At 44.0% G+C, this 12,627-nt stretch overlaps 2 protein-coding genes across 4 annotated transcripts in view; one reads left to right on the top strand and one right to left on the bottom strand.

Annotated features, from left to right (window-relative positions):
* Window positions 1–851: 851 nt before the first annotated feature.
* Window positions 852–2,909, bottom strand: DOLK (dolichol kinase). The gene has a single exon (XM_061154448.1). It carries the CDS (start codon window positions 2,621–2,623, stop codon window positions 1,007–1,009), a length of 1,617 nt encoding a protein of 538 aa, XP_061010431.1. The 5' UTR covers window positions 2,624–2,909; the 3' UTR covers window positions 852–1,006.
* A 77-nt stretch (window positions 2,910–2,986) lies between these two features.
* Window positions 2,987–12,627, top strand: part of NUP188 (nucleoporin 188) — a 42,173-nt gene continuing 32,532 nt past the window's right edge. For all 3 annotated transcript variants that reach the window (XM_061154443.1, XM_061154442.1, XM_061154444.1), the window contains exons 1-3: window positions 2,987–3,065; window positions 8,836–8,890; window positions 10,099–10,172. In XM_061154443.1, coding sequence (XP_061010426.1) covers window positions 3,034–3,065; window positions 8,836–8,890; window positions 10,099–10,172 — 161 coding nt within the window. In that variant the 5' untranslated portion in view covers window positions 2,987–3,033. The remainder of the gene's footprint in view (window positions 3,066–8,835; window positions 8,891–10,098; window positions 10,173–12,627) is intronic.

The raw sequence follows: 12,627 nt of genomic DNA, 5'->3' as shown, positions 1-12,627 counted from the left end.
TTCCCCAGCAGAGCGAGTCTGAGCACTCCGTAAGCTTTACCAGTCCCCTTGGTTCTAATTCCTCGCTCAGAGAAGAGACCCACACAGGTGTGGATGTGACAGGAGGGCAAAGAAGTCTCAGGAGGGACTTGGACAAGGATCCTGTGCTGTCCAGCCTGTCCATCATCATAATCCCTCAGCCGGGCAGCAGAGGCCTTGAGGCAGGGTGGGGTTGGCTGAAACAGGGAGTCAGTCCAGGACGGGATCCTCTTCCTCCAGCCCTTCCAGGGATGCAAGAAACAGATGCCCTCTCTCCCCCTCAGCTCTTCCTAGGCCAAATGGGAGAAACCACATGCACTTGGCTGTTTTCCTCTTGGACTCTCCTCTGATTGAAGCCAGAGAAGGAGGGTCATTCTACTTTCCAAGTACAACCCATATAACCCTTTGGTTTGCTTGGCTTTTTGCTGAACTAATGACTGGTCTTGGGTAACAAAGACACTGTCCCTCACTGATGCGGCCCTTGTGCACTTATGTGCAGGCCCTGGGCTGGACACCTCATCCACGTCACTTCACCAGATCCTCACCCCATGAGGTGCAGGGTCTATTATTCCCATCTTGCATGCAGATAGGACCAATGAGACTCAGAGGGTTTAAGTGACTCACACAGTTAAGAAGTGATTCAACCAAGTATTCTGACTGCATGAGTTGACACCAGAACCTGAAGTGTTAACCCCTCTGCCCTACCACGTCCAGAGTCTACTCTGGCCCCTCAAGGACTGCAAGGCAGGGGCCCTATAGCACTCTCAAGCTCTCTGAGTTGTTGGACTAGACTTTAAGTCTCTTTGCATTTTTAAATATCAGCAAAACTAAAACCAGGAGTGCTTTGATTTTTATTTTAAATCTGAATCAGTTGAAAAATTAAATTTGCTTCTCCTCATCTTGGCTCTTCAAACCCAAGTGGCTGGCTGCTCTGGGGACTGTTGGTCCTCCCCATGTCCCTGCTGCCTCCATCACTAATGCACAGCAGCTAGGCCATCAGCAGTATCAGGAGGTACAGAGGCAAAAGGAGATTGTCTATCTGCGTAGTGTAGGCTTCCAGGAGGGATACGGTGCTGATAGATCCCAAAATCCAAGCATAACTGTAGTTCAGGTCCACTCCACTGTCAAAGATTAAGATCAGAGCTACAGAAATAATCTGGGCAAATATAGATGTCATGGTTCCCTCAAAAGTCTTTTTGGTTCCAGGCCAGCGAATCTCCCCCATGGTGCTGCCAAATATGGAGGCCACAGTGTCACCCACACCAACGGCCAGGACGCCTGCATAGGGCACCAGGGCCCTGGCTCCTCCTAAGCTACCCTTCTGTGTGCAGGGCCTGGGGACTAACCAGATGGGAAGAGACATGCCTAGAAGCAGGTAGATGTGGGTCAGGATGAGCGGCCCACTGTCTCGTTCATCCAGGAAGAGGGACAGAAGGCTTCGCAGGGTATGGCCCAGGGGCTTGATGCGGAAGTAGCGCACATACTCCAGGAAGATGAAGACAGCCAGACACACAGTAGCAGCCACATAGAGCAGGGGCCGGTCCAAGATGATACCTGGGATGTAGGTGGCTACCACAATGAAGTGGAAATACTTTCGAGTGATGGTGGGGGCCTGGTGCTTCTTGGACTCGGAAGATGACCGCTTGGCATTCTGGTACAGAACCACCAGGCAGGCCATGGTGGCCAGCAGACACCAATAAGCTAGGAGGTAGACTCGGGTCTCTGTCTGGAAGAGGAATTGAAAAAGCCACAGCAGGGGGTTCCTGCGGATGAGGCGGTGCAGCCAGGGCAGGACCACGCCGAGGCCCAGGACGCAGGTCATGAGATGGAAGAAGATGGAAGAGGCCCAGGTGCCCGAGTCCATGAAAACAAAGAGGGTGCTGAAGAAGATGCCCATGAGCACCATGCCTACCACCACCACGAGCAGGAAGAAGTCCAAGGGGTCCCCCTGGCTTTCCACCACAGTGAGAGAGCGCTTGATGAGCTGGTTGAGCATGAAGCTGATGCCACCCAGGACCAGCAGCGCCTCTCCGGGGGTGAAGCAGCGAGGCAGCAGGTACAGCAGGATCATGTTGAGGTACACGAAGATCAGCAGGGCCTCCAGGACCTCGATCACCTCGCCAACACTCAGCGAGTGCTTCATGATGTAAATGATGACGCCTCCAGCCAAGCCCGAGATGATGCAGGTGTTGGTGGGCACCGGGCGAGTGATGCCCAGGGCCAATACTGAGGAGAAGAGGGCCACTGCCATGCCCGTGGCCGCCACCACAATTCCAAACCGCTCGAAATATGGGTTCCCCGCAGCCTGGCAGCGCTCCTTCATAACCAGTCCTAGCAAAGGCATGACCACCGAAGCGGGCAGTAGGCCACTGTTCGCGGACATTCGGAACTGGAAGACCGCGCTTCCCTGCTGTAGGAGCCGGTCCCATTTGTACTGAACGTAGAAGGCCTGCACCGCGAGGGCCACGGCGCACCACGAGTATCGATCCCACACGGCTGCGTGGACGCTCAGCACCACTACGAACACCACCGCCGCCTCTGCCAGCACGGACCCACTCAGCGGAGCCCCGGACCCAGGGGTCGGGGGAGCGCACTCTCGGGTCATGTCTCTAGACTCTGGACCCACGGAAAACCGGGGTGACTAGGGATGCCTTGGACTCTGGCCCTTTAATCCCCGCCCGGCAGACAGCGGTAGCTTCGCCTTGCCAGCACCTTCTTTCTCCGTTCTCCAGCTCCCTCCAAAAGGGAAGCTCCACTGTAGGCCACTCTGTGCCGCCTGGGAGTTGGCGTCAGGCTATCCTCCACCGCCTCCCACTCACGGCGTAGACGTCTTCCCTCCGCCACCTCCCTCACAGCTTCGGCCGCGCCTGCCCGGAGTTCCTCACCTCTCCCGGCATCGCCATGTTGGCTCCGCCCCCGCAGTCACGTGACGAAAACCCGGTCCACGCCCTGGGAGCGCGCTGTCACGTGGGCGTGGCGTCTGGGGGCGGGGCTGGGGCGCGCGCGCGCGCGAAGATGGCGGCTGCCGCTGGCGGTCCGTGTGTGAGGTGCGGAGCGGGCCGAGTCGGCGGGGATGACTGAGGCGCGGGGTTCAAGCCAAGCGCAAGCCGGGGCGGGAGTTGAGGGCGAGATGTGGCGGCAGTGGCAGGGCGAAAGCCGGCTAGGTGTCCGGGCGCCGGGACGGGAGGCGGTTACGGCCAAACGGTCCCCGCGCGCGGGGATATGAGGCGACTTCTGTAAAAGGGGGGCCGGTGCCTCCCCCTTTCCCTAGGCGCCGGCCTCCGGTTTCCTCACCCGGCCCTTCCCTTCCCTCTCCCGGCGGCGCGTCCCTCGGCGCCCCCCTCCCCCCGTCACCGCGCTTCCTGTCCGGTGTGACGCTCCCTCGAGGCGCGACGGGGCGCTTCGCGGTTGCCCGAGGGGAGCCCCCACCCGGTCTCTGCCGCAGCCTCCAGTGCCCGGCGGGCTCTACCCCGGTTCCCCCATGTGCTCCCGCCGGGAGGTCTGTCAGGAGTCGCGGAACCACCTCCTTGAGGTTTCTGCCCTCTTTTCGCCGCTCTTTCATTCATCCGTCTAGTCGTTTTTTCTTGCATTGATTCCTTCAGTCGGCATCCCGGGCGCTGTTACTGGGCTTTAAAGGACAGGAAGAGAAAATATTAAAAAAAGAGTTCTTACTAGCGTACTAGCGCCAAACCCTGGCGACGCGGTTTCTGGTTCTCCGCGTTATCTCCTTGAATTGCCACAACTCTGGGGAGGCACCTTGTAATTTACAGATGACTCACAAACCCAACTCCTAACTGGAGTGTCCCACTCGGAAGCTTTAGCCGGATCGCCTCACTTCCATCTCTCACTTGCAGCTTCAAAGTGTTCATTCTCCCTTCCACCCGTCCCGCCCAATCTCCCCTGCCACTTTTTTTTTCCCCCTTGTACCAGCAACGTTTCCCCACCTTTTTGTCCTCTTCACTGCTGTAGCCTCAACACCCAGAAGAGCAGTAATAGACTCTTAAGTAAATGTTTATTCCACTTGTCACTTCTTTCACCTCTCTGCTTGAGTGAGATTTTCATCTTTGGAGTTTCCATTGAACTGCTTCTGAACTTTGTGAGAACCGGCTTGTTTCTTCCTCCTGCCCTTGTATCATGTCAGCTCTTATGTCCGGCAGCATTGTGGTCACTGTGCTCTCCTTTTCTCAGGCTAATCTTAAAAGTCCTTGTGGATCTTGGGTAAAGTTTAGCTCCTGCACGGCAAGGCAGCTTCTTTAATGAAAGGGATTTTTACTTCCCTGGTATTTCCAATCTCTTGGTTGCTTTCATCCAAAGGTTTCCAACCACGTGGACATCTCTACTGATTATTTCCTGTTTCCACTAACTCCAGCTTTTATAGAAGTGGAGTTCCATGTTGTCTGGTAGAACATTGGGCTGCAAGTCAATAAATTTTTTGAATCTCACTTTTGAGGCAAATTATTTAATTTCTGTGCCTTAGTTTGTACTTAAATTTATTTACTTATTGTGCAAATAAATGACAGACACTGTAGCACTTATTTCGTGAAAGTATTTGTAGAAGATGTTACCCTGAGGCTTGAATTGAACATCACAATTCCAATCTTGTCTGTTGAGTCTTGAGAATCACCTGCTCAAACCTCCTGGTCTGTTTGAGGTGAAGTCTTTCTTCAATCCCTGGATTAGCTCCTAGTGATCACTGTCTTCTCTGACTCTTTTCTGTCCTATGTGGTTATATTCCTTGTAGTGTCTAATTGTTAGGGTCCTGCCCTTTGGTACATCCTACTTTTTTGCTGATTGTGTTGTTATGTTTACCATCCTTTATCATTCCCAACAGTAAGTTTATGAGTGTCGTGAAGGTCTTAAATTTATTTGGCTTCCGTTATTCCTAGATCATAAATGTGTCGGAATTGAGGAGCCAGTAACACTCATTTCCAGGATGATTCCCTTCCTGATAAGCTATTGTTTTCTCTTTTATTCTGCCATCTCTTGGCAGTTCTGCATGTAATATTTATTTTTTCTAGTTATTCTGTTCCAGTTAGTTTGCAGGGACAGTCTAAAAGGGACTCGTAGTTTTGTTTGTTTTTTTAAATTGATTTGTTAGTTTTTGCTCTGCTGGTCTTCATTGCTTTTGTGTGGGCTTTTTTTTTTTTTAGTTGTGGTAAGCAGGGGCTACTCTTTGTTGTGGTGCTCAGACTTCTCATTGCGGTGGCCTCTGCTGTGTGCCAGTCTCAGTATTAGAGTATGGCATACCACTGTAGGACAGAAAACTTCACCTCAGTCTTTGCCTGTTTTCGGAGTGAATTCCTGGGTGCAACTTGAGGCCCTGTCTTATAATGATTAAACTTTGGAATCTTGCAAGCCTAGGTTCAAGCCCTGGTTCCATTAAATATTAGCTTTGTGGCCTTAAAGAAGTTACTTAACCACTCTGAAACCTTAGTTTCCTGATGAGATACTACGGATAATAATAGTATTTGCCTCATAGGTCAGTTGAAATAGTCAGTAAGACAAAGCATTAAAGACTTAGCACAGTGCCCCACGTAACTGCTCAGTAAATGTTGGCTAAATATCCAACTCATTTTCAATAAACATTATTTTTGACACCTTATAACAAAAAGACCATGCTATGACTTGGTTTTACAAATGAGAATCTTTATTTCTAAAGAAATAGCTATTTTTTTCTTTTAATTAGTAAGTATAAAAGTTACTGCATTACTTCAGTCTTGTTTTGTAGCAGAATCTTTTTCTCCCCTCTCCACCTCCCAAAAAAGCCAATATGTCAGACAAAAGGCAAAAAAGTCTATACTGACCAGGTCTTTGACCTGCTCCTCTGAGACAAGCTGATGCCCTCCAGCAGTAGTAATTTAGGAATTGATTTTAAAATGTAGATTTCCCAAGCCTAACCTCTGAGAAAGTGTGGTTCTGGGAATGATCAGTGTTCTGCAGTGTTACTGTATTGTTTTCAGCTGATTTGGCTGTTTGGCCTGAGGACCAACTTCATTCTGAGAAACACTCTTTTGGGAAATTTTTTGTTTGTTTGAACTGTGTGGATTTTGGTGTAACAAATAACCCACAGCTTGAATTTGAGTAAACAAAGAATTCTGGATCCTGGGCAGGTGGTCCTTGAGTACAGGTAGTGGTATTCTGAGTCTCTTGGGACTCACTGCTACCTAGTTAGCTAGAGATCAAAAGTTCTGAAAACAAATGCCGATAAATTAGAGCTCAGTGGTGCCCACGCTTCTGAAATTGGAAGATGTATGATCCAGAAAGAGTAATTTAGCTCAGGCATACCAGAGCCTTCAGTTAATAATAAATTTCTTTCCATTAATTATGGGATACTGTTAGCCCCATTATTAGCTATTTATTATATAACAGATACCTGATATTTTTGGTGCAAACCAGCAGCTATCCTTGGTAAAGTGAAAGTAGTGTGTTGCTGCTGGTTGGTCACTTCAGTCGTATCCAACCAGGCTCCTTTGTCTCTGGGATTCTCCAGGCAAGAATACTGGAGTGGGTTGCCATTTCCTTCTCCAATGATAAAGAAGTGAGTGAAGTAAAGTTGCTTAGTATATGGCATTTTAAATAAAGCCCTCCCTTTATTTTTTGCTAAGTCAGATTTACCAAACAAATAAGTTAGATGCTTATCGTCTTTACAAAAGGCATTCTTTAAAAATTTACTATACATTTCTTTAAACAGTGAGCTTGCTTCTGTCTTTAATTTCGTAGGGCTTGATTTAGTCATACCTTTTAATATAGTTTATTAGTACAAAGGGACATACTTGTTTCATCAACTGGCTCTAATCTCCTAATTTTAAAATAGTGAATGCTTTCTTGTTAACAGAAAAATGATTTATAGTGATTCCACAGTGCACTTGTGGGACTTGGTGATTATTGATTCAGCAGAATCGAAGTTGTTTTCTTAGTAGCATTAACCCTTAGGAGAGAGATTTATGATTTTTAGATGTCTAATTTAATCCTCTTTTGGTGGGAAAATTCTGAAAGACCATTTTTAAATAGATAGGGCTAGTGTTTTGTGTTTTGCCTTAATGAGGAAAAGATTTTTCAATTTATCCTCATAGTTAATATAACTTGCATCTTTTTTGTTAGCTGTCTAATATATTTTACTAGGACCTTTTCATCTCTCTGAAGATAGGCTTTCCAAGCAGTGTTAATTGTTTCAGGTAACTATTCTAGGGCTTATTTAGAATCTCCCCAAATATAATCCCTATGCTTTTTTTTTTCCCTATGCTTTTTAGAATCCTTTCTTGAGATAATTTCTTAATGGCTGCATTTTGAAGTTTAATTCTAGATTAAAAAAAAAACACCACAAAGCAAGTTTTCCTGAAATTCCGAAGGCATGGCTGAGGGAGGGAAATGGGGTTAGCACCTAGTTGGGAGTATATTTGAAGAGCTCACTGGATGGGAGCAGGGACTGTATGCGTGCTTTCTTTTCTGGTATCAGTTTGATTTTTTTCTCCATTTATTTATTGGCTTCGCTGAGTCTACTTTGCTGCACTTGGGCTTCCTCTGCTTGTGGCGACTGGGGGCAACTCATTGTTGCGGTGTGTGGGCTTCGGTGGCTGCTCTTGTTGGAGAGCATAGGCTGTAGGTGTGCAGGCTTCAGCAGCCTTAGCTGCTCCACAGCATGTGGAATCTTCCTAGACCAGGGATTGAACCCATGCCCCTTGTGTTGGCTGTGCTGTGCTTTTCGCTTGGTTGTGTCCGACTCTGCGGCCCCATGGCATGTAGCTTGCCAGGCTCCTTCCTCTCTGGCAGGTGGACTCTTATTCACTATACTACCAGGAAAGTTCTAATTTCTTGGTTTTGATAGTTGTACTGTGTAAGATGTTCTTGCGTTTAGGAAAAACACACTGAAATGTTTCGAGATAAACATAGAATATGTCTCTAATACAATTTTGTATAGTTTTGGGAAAACGTGTGTACGTCTACATGTATACAAATATATGCATTTTTGTATTATATATAATTATGCAGATACAAAGAGGGAGAAAGAAAATAATAAATAATACTTGGTGAATCTGAGCAAAGGATATATGAAAATATGATGTAGGAAGTGGAATTTGCTACTATGGCTCCTTGGCTAAAGAGAAGACAGAGGCTGTTCTGGGAGACACGTGCACAGTTCACTGTGTTCCTTCGTTCTTTTTGTTTCCTCTTGCTGTGATGTACTTTTATTAAAGGACTCACCTTTTTTTTTCATCTCAGTATCCATATTTCCCAGAGATAATATGTTTCTCCAGAAATCTTCATATGCCAGTTGTTGAGTGATGAGTTGATGGTCTTGGATGGTTTTTCTGGGGAGGCGGGCAGGGTGGGGGGCAACTGTGACTCACTGTGGGGTCAAGGACACTGGTGGCAGAGGTACTAGGGAGTACTCATTGGGGTGAGCTGTGCTGGAGACCACCATTTGACACCAAGACCTGGCCCTACCTCTCCTGTGTTTTTATTTGACTTCTGTATTTAGCACTGCAGATACCACCTAGTGGGAATTCATTAAGGAGTGAGTGAACGTAGTGCCATTTGTAATGACTGTTAGACTTTGCTAGATTGAGAAAGTGCTTTTGTCAGGTATTTCTGGAGGTGATGGGAGTCCTGAAATAGATTAGTCTTTTTCTAGATTCTTATTCCTTATTAGTCACTACATTTTAATGAAAAGGGAGGAAACAGAAATACTAAATGAAGCATCTTCTTAGCATAGAAGATGTACTGTATTTTGTTAATTACTATGTTTCATTAATTCTAAAATACATGTTTTTTTTTCCCAAACGAGGAAACTTACCTCTGCTTTCTATCATTTTTCAGGAGCAGTAGAGAACTGTGGACAATTCTGCTAGGAAGGTCAGCTCTGAGAGAACTGGTAAGTGGTATGTTCTTGGATGGATTCTGTGGTTCTTTGTGTAGCTTTTATTACCAAAAAATATTTTCCTCCTTCTCTTTGAAATAGGAAGTAAACACATTTTTTTATTCCTAAAATTAATTCCCATTTTATTTCTAAAAGAAGCTTTATGCATTCCCCAGTTCTCTCTACTGAAATGCAGTGTTGTCTTACAGCCTAGCTGCTGAAGTTTTCCAAGTCTCTACTTTTCTTTGTATCTTAGTGATTCCTTTTCTAAAAAGATACCAGTGCTACTTGATTGGCTGCTGAGGGTAGGGGTACAAAAACCATTTTACCACTGCAGGCTAGGAAAGATTCTCAGATCTTTCTTCCATCTCATACTGACTTGCCTTTTCGTCCTTTTCCACTTAGCTAGCTGCTTAGGTCACAGAGGCTGAGGTTTTTAGGGCATTTCCAAGTATATAATCAGTAAAGAACAATTCTTCATGTTCATCCCCCATTTCTGACTCTGTAAGGATAATGTTAAAATGAAAGTGAAAGTTGCTCAGTCGTGTCTGACTCTTTGCAACTCCATGGACTATAGAGTCCTTGGAATTCTCTAGGCCAGAATACTGAGTGGGTAGCCATTCCCTTCTCCAGGGGATCTTCCCAACCCAGGGATCGAACCCAGGTCTCCCATGTTGCAGGCAGATTCTTTACCAGCTGAGCTACATGGGAAGCCCTAAAGTGCTAAGATGACATTCGGTTATTACTAGTGTTGTGATTATAATTAACATAATAAATGTTACATCTTTTTTAGAGTTTTAACATTTTTTTGTATGCCCTCTTCTGATAATTCCACTTCTAAGAATATATCTAAAAGAAAGAAGTACTGAAGGAATTTTGGGCACAAGCTTTTTACCATAGTATTATTCATATGAATAAAGAATTACAGCCAGCTTAAGTATATCTAATAATAGAAGAATGGTAAATGAATTATGATCTAGTCACTTGATAAAATATTATGCAACCACTAGAAAGGATGTTTATCAAGATTCTCATAATAACATTAAATCATTATGTTAGAATGTTAAATAAAGAAAAGCAGGCTACAGAATTCTATATTCAAAATTATTTAGCTATGGGGAAAGATGCACGTTAAAAAGACTCAAAGGAATATGTTATCTTCAGTGTGACCGTAGAATATGATTAAAATAGCATTGATATAATTTCCTTCTTTTTTTTCCCAGAATCAGATTGAGGCAGAGCTGAATAAACATTGGCAACGGCTGTTAGAAGGACTTTCTTACTACAAACCTCCCAGGTATGGCTATTCTGTGGGTCTCATTTGAGTAATTTCCTAGAGGAACCTGGGATAGATGAAACCATCCTCATGTAGGATTTTATTTTAATTGGAGGCTAATTACTTTACAGTATTGTAGTGGTTTTTGCGATATGTTGACATGAATCAGCCATGGGTGTACATGTGTTCCCCATCCAGAACCCCCCTCCCACCTCCCTCCCCATCCCATCCTTCAGGGTCATCCCAGTGCACCAGCCCTGAGCACCCTGTCTCATGCATTGAACCTGGACTGGCGATCTGTTTCACATATGATAATATACCTCATGTAGGATTTTATGATATTACTAGGTTAGTTAGACCAGAGAGAACATAATTTGGTTAACCAGGGAAAAAGAGTATGGCACATTTTTTTCTGTCTGTTGAAGAAAAGGAAAATCCTTCTAGAAATACAGTATTGTCGAATCTATTGTATAACCCTAGTATTGGGAAGGAGGCTTTATTAAATATCCAATTAATACTCCTAATGTTTATTTCAGTCCATCATGTTTGTGTGAGAAACTGTCAGCACCAAATGCTAGGATATAGCAGTGAGCAATGAGAATAGCAGCTGACACTTATGTATTGTTTATTGTGTACCAGTTACTGCTCTAAGCACTAGACCTACGGTAAGTTATTTAATCCCTCAACAGCTCTATGAGATAGGTACTATTTTTATTCTTTTTTGAATATATAGATTTTTTGTTTTTTTTGCTGGGCAGTAGAAAAGAATAATAAAATATAAAGTGGTTGAAAAGAGAATAAACCTTATAGGACCAGACTCTCTTAATTCCTAGTCCAGGTCTCATTCTGTTATACCTCATAGTTGCCAAACTGCCCTTACTTCCCTTCTATTTCTGAACACCTGTTGATTTTACTACATTTTCACCTTCCATCTTCATTCTCTTATGTTAGTGAAGAACTTTCTTTTTTCCCTTCCACCATAGTTACCTTAAAGTAACTCCTAGATATCATGTTTTTTTATCCATAAATACTTTACTATGTATCTAGGATAGATGAACTTAAAAGAAGATAAGCACTATATTATCACGTTTAGTTTTTTTTTTTTTTTCGTTTAGGTATTTTTATTATTATTGTTTCCATTTTACAGATGGGGCAACTGAGACACAAAGAGGTTAAGTAACTTACCCAAGGTCACACGGCTAGTAAGTGGTAGAACCAGGATTCGAACCTGGCAGTCTCACTCCAGTGTCTGTGTTCTTAATCATCATTCTGTGTTGCCTCTTTCAGAACTTGTCATTTAACTTTATAGTAGCCTTTGTGTTGTGGATTTTCTGTGAAATGTGAGAGTCTCTTTTAAAAAAACAAATCCAGCAACAATATGCTTCAGTTCACAAAATGGGCATTTGTGGTATGAGTTTCTTTTTTTAAAGATGAAAGTTCCCTTTGTAGTAACATGAGAGTTAAAGTCGGACAGACTTTGTTTTTCCTTTTAAACTGCAGGGTTAATTTGAATTTAACACAGATTTTTAGCCATTAAAGACTTTATTTTTTTTTATTTATTTATTTTTTAAGACTTTATTTTTAATGTCCTCTTTGTATTCCAGGATTCAGACCAGGGAATCACATTATATTTAGTTGTCATGTCCCCTTTGCTGTTAGCTGTGACAGTGTATCAATCTTGCCTTGATTTTCATGACTTCAAATAGTTTTGAGGAAGACTGGTCAAGTATTTTGTAGTAGAATGCCTTCAGTTTAGAACTGTATGATTTATTATTATTACTATTATTAGATTGAGATGGTGGGTTTTTGGAAAGAATACACAGTGGTGAAGTCTCATTTTTATCATATCATGGCAGAGAATACATGTTACCCACATGAAGTCACTGGTGATGTTAACCTTGCTCACTTGGGTAAGGTAGCATTTGCCAGATGTCTCCTCTGTAAAGTCACTTTTCTCTTTCCCTCCTCTATTTATCAGAAGTGAGTCACTTGGTATAATCAACTTTCAGTGTGGGGGTGTAGTGGAATTAAACTACCTCCTAAAAGGAGTAGCATATATGTGTGTTACTGAACTTCTGTAAGGAAGATTGTTCCCTTCTCCCCCATTTGTTTATGTGTATATATTTATTCACTCTCTCATTTATTTAGATCATCATGGACTTGTTTATTTCATACTCTGTTTATACCTGTTCCAACTTTGGCCATGGGGCACCCTTTCAGATTTTTGATATGTTCCTATCCTTTTGTTTTCTGAGTATTTTCTTACTTTTTGGCATTACAAGATGCTCCAGGCTCATCTAGTATTTCCCCCACTCCAGCTCTAGACTCAGCCATTCCTCCAAGGAGTCCTAATACCTTTTATTAGAGAATGATGTTAGAAATAAAGATCTGGGTGCTGGCTGTGTTCGCTGCTAGGCCTTCCCAGTGGACATAGTTAGGGTAATATATGTATGTATGCTAACAGACCTGGTTTTAA

This window comes from Dama dama, chromosome 11, assembly GCF_033118175.1.
Source record: "Dama dama isolate Ldn47 chromosome 11, ASM3311817v1, whole genome shotgun sequence".
In the NCBI taxonomy this organism is placed as follows: Eukaryota; Metazoa; Chordata; class Mammalia; order Artiodactyla; family Cervidae; genus Dama; species Dama dama.
This window is presented reverse-complemented; position numbering and strand designations above follow the sequence as displayed.